An 8,016-nucleotide genomic window follows, 5' to 3' on the forward strand; every position below is an offset into this window, starting at 1 on the left:
CACGGTCTCGTGTTGTTTCCACCAGCGCGGCAATCTTTTTTCATCACTAATTGATGGATGTCTAAAATATAAAAATAAGGAGAAGCCTAAAACGCGTCTGAACTATGACGTGAAAATTGTCCCGAAGCCCAGCCCGAGGGGCTTAAAAACGTAGGGGCCCGTTGGACCCGGGCTGAAATGCAGTGCTCTAGCTCTGATCTAGCACACAGAAAACGATTTGACTGAAAATTTATCAGAAGAGATGAAAGAAAGATAGTGGTCATCTGCGCAATTCGGAAAAAGAGGCGGCTTTTTTGCATTAGGTATGTTTTTTTTTAGATATCATAATATTTAGGCTATAATATTACACATCAGGTTGGTTTGTATTGCTGACGTAATATGTAAATGATATGCGTGCGGCCCGCGAGACTTGCACTTGGACCATAGTGCGGCCCGGTGGAAAAAAAGGTTGAGAACCACTGCCCTAACCCAACCCTAAATCTTAATCTACCCCTCACACAAAACTTTCTGCATGTTTACATTTTCAAGATACTTAATTCTGTATAATTTATAAGATGATTTCCCCATGGGGACCAAAAAAAACTGTCCCCACAAGGTCAAAATTTACTAGTACTACTATCCTTGTGGGGACATAATGTCCCTGTAGCATATAAATACCAGTACACAAACATACACAAACATACACACACAGACTCACACAATAGCTACAAAATTGCAGGTATAATACTTCAAACTTTGCAGTTATTTATGTGGGACAGTGTCATGTGGAGTAACTATTAAGAAAAAGGAAAATATATTTTTCTTATATAAAAACAAGTGAGTCTACACGTTAATCATTATTTTCAAAAAGTTATTAAATATTTTTTACTAACACCTACATTAATAATTCATTGCACCACATGACATTTTACAACCTGAACTAACCTTGTCTTGTCATAAAAAAAATCTACTGATCTGACATTTTAAGAGACTTACTGACCTTTACACACAGTCATGAGAATCTGCAAGGGGTCTATGATATAATTTCCTGTGTTGTTGTTTTTTTAGCATAACAGCAACATATGACAAATGTTACAACATATGCACACTTTGACAAACAGTTGTACCCCCCCCCCCCAAAAAAAAATATGTCTTTGACTCATGTGCCAAAGTGTAATGCCTAGAGTTAACGGTTTGTTTATTGATTTGAAAAGTGATCTTTTATACAGGATGGAACACCTAGGAGTTTTTCTTCATTTAAATGAACACTAAGTATATATGCCTTCCATGAGTCCCAAATGCTGTTATCCTATAACTAGAGAAGCTCTTTAGTGGGGAACTCACTCATTCTTGGTTAGCTGTCAATTATGTCTTGTCCAATATGACGTACAACACACTTATCCCCTAAGTGTCTTGTTAAAGGGCACAATATGATATGTGTATAATGTCAGATGTTTCTCTTTTAGCAATTCATTTTTTAAATGAGAAATCAGTGAGTATAAGCTGCTCATAGTGTGGGCAGCAACACAATGTGTGTGGGAGAGCTTTTTTAAATACCAAGTAAAAATGTTTCCCCTGCAGTCAGGCATTAGGCAGACATGTGAACACACAACCTGTCACGCTATCGTTATGGCTGCCTTCGATCTCAGCGACCCACGCACACACAAACACCAAAACCGTCACTTGTAGCTCTCAGCCCTCTCTCTCTGTCAAACGCACATACACACACTCAGGGGCCCTAATCAACGTCATCAGGGTCTCCGTTTCTGCAGATGGTGGAAATCAAAACTCAACAGGCTGAGCGAAAACACACCAGATCTGTGACAGACAGGAAGCTAAAACCACCTACACAAACTAACATTCACCATAAACAGAGTATATGGCTTTAAATAGGATGGAGGAAACCTAGAACAAACTTATTTATTTATAAATCACAATAAAAACAACAGTGCTGTACAAACCGTACTAAAGTAGTCATCAAAAACATAAAGTGTGAGTGTGTGTACATTTATATAGACCACAACACAATGAGGGGAGGAGACATCAAAACTCTAATAGTGATTCAACCTTATAAGCCTGGGTAAAAAGACAGGTTTTTAACTTAGATTTAAATTCAGACTCAGATTGAAATAATCTGAGGGAACCCAGGGACCATCTTGGGAAATCTTGGGATCATCAACAATCTTTTCTCAGATGAATTCAGAAATCTAACAGATGCGTATTCAAAAGGTCAGAGAGATGGTTAGGTGCTGATCCGGTTAGAGCTTTAAAAAGTCAAATTTTAAAATCGATTTTGTAACAGACCGGCGGCCAGTGCAAAGGATATCATATAGGGGAGATATGATCAAATTTTCGGGTGCCAGTCAGAAGTCTTGCAGCATTTTGAGCCATTGAAAACAACTGATATTAGATTGACATAATCCAATATAAAGAGAATTGCAATAGTCAAGTGGAGATCAAATAAATAACTCTCTTGAACTCTGCAAAAGGTTAAAAAAATACTCTTAGCCTTAAAAGGCAAATAGCAATCTTAATTGAAAAAAAAACAACAACAACAACTGGATTTATTTATCCAGTTGTTTATCAAAATTGAGTGCAGAATCAAAATTATATATATATATATATATATTTATGCATATGCCCTTCCTATATCGACTTTCCCTGTCGGTTGTCTTCACAAAACCCTCCTACTTTACACCTCTTCTCCTCCTACCACCCTCTTTTGGTATGCAATGCCTACTTTTCACATTCCAAGCAATGCCCTTTGGATAAAACCAAGCCCCAGTTACCATGTTTTGCTCATTAAATATCCCACTTCACCTAAAAATATGTAACATTATGAAAGTAAAATAACATTTCATATTGACTTCCATGTAAATCACCTACACCATTAAGCTTTAAATAATAATAATAATAACAATACTTCTATTCAGTAAGGATGCATTCAATTGATCAGAAATTACATTATAATCTTACAACAGATTCAAATAGGCTAAATGCTGTTCTTTGCTGAACTTTCTATTGAACAAAAAATCCTCAGAAAAACATTTTTAAAAATCTTACTGAGCCCAAACTTTTGAACAGTAGTGCAGACAGTGAAGTAATGTTTTTTTAAAGGTATTTTTGTTGTGGTCACACAAACAGTATTCAAGTATTTTAAATATAGATTGCAGATTTAGACACTTTTTTTATACTTTTATTTTTGCAAAAAAAATAATAATAATTATTATATATATATATATATATATATATATATATATACACACTTTATGCTGCTTCTGGTTTTAACAAAAGGAGGAAATTCTTAAGTAAAAGGCCAACTGAAAGGTTATATGATGCATAGCGATTGCGCTTGAGCTGTATGCTTGTCAAAAGACATCACATCATTCTTGCCATTCACTCCCATGACTTGATAGACAAGAATAAAACTCTCAGTACCAACACCATTATCGCTAATGACAGATTATTAGAACACCAATGCAAATCCAATGCCAATTCAGAACAGAGTTGAAAACAATGACCGACATTGACCATTTCACCCAAAGTAACCTCAAGCAACTATTGCAACACTAGGGAGAAAAAGATGACTCCTACAAGGAAACGAGACATGAAGGATGGTACTTATGGGATGATATTAGACTCTAAATGATTAATAGATGCACGCACAATTATCCATGTACTGCATACATTTTATACATGTATCTTACTAACCACAAACAAATGTCTTTCAATTTGAGTCTGTGTAATTCGTACTTGCTCAATACGACGTGCAACTTAATTTGCTTCCTAACTTCATCTTCTTTTATACGTAATCACTAAATTTGGCCAAGTGAGGAAGCTTACAAGATCCACTTCACCACAGTTAGTTTCAGACCTGTTTCCTCATAGTCAGTTATTATTTCATTGAAAAACCAAATGAGGCACTCGAATCCTGTTTAGTCAGCAATCCTACAGCATTCCGTACTGCTGAGATCATGGAGGCGCTCAGAGGACGAAAGAGGAACAAATCCAGCTTTCTGAGGAGTTGTGTATGTGAATGGAAAGTATAGAACATCTCGTTCTCATTTCTTTGAATGAATCTCACAGAAATGTCACATTTCACCCCTCGATGGTGATTCTCATTAAATTATCATTACTGTAACTGTTTCGCAAATATATATATATATATATATACACACACTACCATTCAATCCAAGTTTGGATCGCAATGATAAATTGATGCTTTTATTCAGCACAAACGCATTAAATTGATCAAAAATGACATGAAAGACATTACAATGATCTCTACTTCAAATAAATGCTGTTCTTTCTGTTTCTGTTTCATAAAAGAACTGCACAAAAGACATATTTTATCACAGTTTCCACACTACATTAAGCAGCACAACCATTTTCAACTGTGATAATAATAAGAAAGGGTTCTTGAGCATCAAATCAGCATATTAGAATGATTTCTTAAAGATCATGGAACACTGAAGACTGGGGCTTTGCCAAGTGGGAAAATCTGTTTTAAAATATATATTAAAATAGTGAACCGGTAATATTTCACAGCATTTCTCATTTTTTTGAATATGTCTTTGATTTGAAATGAATGCAGACTTGGTGACCATATGAATATAAATAATATATATAATAACATTAATAACTGTTATACTGCCATGAAAATATCACCAAAAAGGGTTTTATTTCCCTTAACTAAAACATAATGTATCGTTTCTTTTTTCAGATTAGATTTCAGGGTGAAATATGACCCAGCTTTGGGAGATTCCCCTGATAACTGAACGTCTAGAAAACAATTTAACATCAGTTTCTGTCTGAGGCTTCAGTTCCTCAAATTTCATTATTTCTCTCTGTCTCTTACGTGGCTGTGGTCATGCATCCGAGTGTGAGGGATAACAGACCATTCGAGCTGAACGCTTCTATTAAAATTTAAGACTGCAGAATGGTTCTTTTTCCCTTCACACTTAATCACACTGAATCTTTCACCACCTCCCACAGAAGACATTAACAGGGAAGAGTGCTGAAAATATAACGCATGGCTGTGGAACTGACAGAGAGGGCAGCACACTAATAGGAGTAGAAAACTTTCCCTAACAAGTCTCTAATTAGATATAAGCTGGCAATGGATGCTGGACAGATGCATGATGATCAGTCAAAGGGGCTACAGTGTTAGTTGGGCAGCTGAGAAATCCTCTATACTCTCTATAATTGGGGCTAAGGCTGTAGATACCTTATTCCTCTGACTCCTGACTAACAGATTCCTTTCCATATAAACAAACATTAAGAAGAAGCAGATCTCTGTAATTGGTTCCCTGATGTCCTGCAGAGCAGCAATGCAAACAAATGTCAGAATGACCACTGTGTGGCTCGTCATAGCTGTAGGGAATCAGCAGAGGACACCGCAGTTTGTATTTGGTAGTTTGGTAGTTTGTAGTGGTGGTTGTATTTGGGTGGTTTGTACATAACGCATTTTTGCTTTAAACAAAAAATTTATTCAAAATGTAAAAATCTAGAAACAACTGAAAGCAGTACAAAAATTATATATTTTGGGTGGCTTTTTAAACATGTTGAGGTTGGATTTTATACAAAGTGTGAAAATGTGTGATGCAGATACACACTGGCTAATGAGAGGTCTGTATAAAAAGTGTTTATTGGGTCTAGGTTTTTTTTTTTGAGAATGGCACACATGGCATTGCTTGAGGATCTTGCTGTGTGTGATCTCAGGTGAGAGCTGAAAGTGTTTGCTGAGAGTGACAAAAGGAAACACTGTGTGAAAAATCCCATATATGTATACAGTTTGGCCGTGTTTTATGTAGATTACTAACTCAAGGTCGCTCATTTAAAAAAACACTCATATTCATTACTCTAGGACTAAGTTAAGAACAAATTCATACATGTACACGTGTAGTGAAATAGCCAACATTTTTGCAAGAATTTCACTTGCATATAAATACAAATAATTCTCGCAATTATTACTTGATGAGAGAGACACAGTGTTTTCCACCACAAAGCTAATAACCCCAAGGTCATTGGTTTGATTCCTAGGGAATGCAATAACTGACCCAATGTGCACCTTGTAAACAATTTCACTTTTTTTTATGCAAAATGAATCAGATCGAAATGAAGCCTATTTACTTTCTAAATGCATCCTGGTCTTACTGCATGTTATTCATTAGTGCAAGTTATTCCAAAATAAATAAATGAATAAATAAAAAATAAATGTCTTTATTATCTTTCTACAAAATAAATAACTTGCTCAACTTGTAAACCAACTTTCGTTTTTGGCTGACATCATCTAGGCCATGCAGGCAATTGGCTAATATTAACCAATAGTCAAACTGTTTTTAAAACTGGCTTGGAATAAGCCAATAATTTTCCAATGGATAAATTCAACTCCTACGTTTTTTTTTCTCAATGAATATCACATTTTACCCCGAAATGCATTTTATTATGCAAAAGTAAAATGCGCTGAAAATCAGTCTTGAAGGAAAACAAGCTGTACATAGGGCTTACAAGAGTGCATAAGTCAACAGCCAGTTGTAAGGTGTTAGTAATAACTGCAAGGATATTATCATTAAAGGTCTTTAAAAGCATGGTGTGAAGCCAGTAATTTCCCAATGGATAAATTCAAGTCCTACATTTTTTCCTCACTGAATATCACAGTTCACGCTGAATTGCATCTTATTATGTAAGTAAAATGGGCTTAAAATGTGATTTCATGTTGACTTTCGGTGACAATTAGTCTTGAAGGAAAACAAGCTGTACTGTATTTACAAGAGTCAACAGCCAGTTGTAAAATCTTTGTAATAGATTACAAAAGGGTATTATCATTAGGATTCTTTTGTGAGATCAGTACAACATAGCTTATAAAGTGACGTGATGTGGCCAAGTATGGTGACCCATACTTGGAATTAGTGCTCTTATTGGATGGGCATTTAACCCATCCAAAGTGCACACACACAGCAGTGAACACACACACCGTGAACACACACCCGGAGCAGTGGGCAGCCATTTTTGCTGCGGCGCCCGGGGAGCAGTTGTGGGTTCGGTGCCTTGCTCAAGGGCACCTCAGTCGTGGTATTGAAGGTGGGAGAGAGCGCTGTACATTCACTCCCCCCACCTACAATCCCTGCCGGTACGAGACTCGAACACGCAACCTTTGGGTTACTAGTCCGACTCTCTAACCATTAGGACACGACTTCCCATTCCTTCCTTATTTAAATTCACCTACCTGTTCAGGATGCTTGCTGCCTGTGATTTCAGCCACATTGTTGTAGGAGTCAACATCTGGCAGTGTTTGGGCCCCCATAGTCAGACGCATCACAATCCTCTGGCCTCTGCGGGCCATCCTGGCCATCATCTGGGCATCCTCGACAGTGATGCAGGCAGTGGGGATCTGAGGCACTCCAGGCTGGTACCACTGCCAGCCAGTGTGGGGGCTGAAAACAACACCATGAGTGGGTTAAAACTCAGAAATGTGCTTTTTATATAATACATATTGTTACAATATACATTACCGGTCAAAAGTTCAGAATAATTAAAAGGTTTTTTTTAATGCAATTTAAGCCTTCGATGGCAAATCTGAATTTTCAGCAAGTATCATCAATTATTAATGGTGCTAAATTTTTTATAATGGTTCTTATTATTATCAATGTTGAAAACAGTTTTTTCTGCTTAATATTTTAGTGGAAACCATGTTACATTTCTTTTGTCAGAATTCTTTGATGAATAGAAAGTTTAAAAGAATAGCATGTATTTGAAATATGAATGTTTTTAATTTATTTGTAACATCATAAATTTTTTTACTGTCACTTTGGATCAATTTAATGCATCCTACTAGATAAAAGTATTAATTAATTCAGTAACACTTCATTTTAGGGTCTCTTAACTAGTTGCTTATTAGCATGCATATTACTAGAATATTAGCCATTTATTAGTACTAATTAAGCACATATTAATGCCTTATTCTACATTACCTTATTCTACATCCCTAATCCTACCCAATACCTAAACTTAACAACTACCTTACTAACTATTAAT

General features: G+C 36.1%; 1 protein-coding gene across 1 annotated transcript in view; it reads right to left on the reverse strand.

The window, feature by feature from the left end:
- LOC107749145 (carboxypeptidase Q) overlaps positions 1–8,016 on the reverse strand; it is a 54,294-nt gene that overhangs the window by 39,599 nt on the left and 6,679 nt on the right. Inside the window, exon 4 of the mRNA XM_016564248.1 lies at positions 7,208–7,415. Within this exon, the coding sequence (XP_016419734.1) occupies positions 7,208–7,415 (208 nt within the window). The remainder of the gene's footprint in view (positions 1–7,207; positions 7,416–8,016) is intronic.

This window comes from Sinocyclocheilus rhinocerous, unplaced genomic scaffold, assembly GCF_001515625.1.
Source record: "Sinocyclocheilus rhinocerous isolate Xijiao unplaced genomic scaffold, SAMN03320098_v1.1 scaffold491, whole genome shotgun sequence".
In the NCBI taxonomy this organism is placed as follows: Eukaryota; Metazoa; Chordata; class Actinopteri; order Cypriniformes; family Cyprinidae; genus Sinocyclocheilus; species Sinocyclocheilus rhinocerous.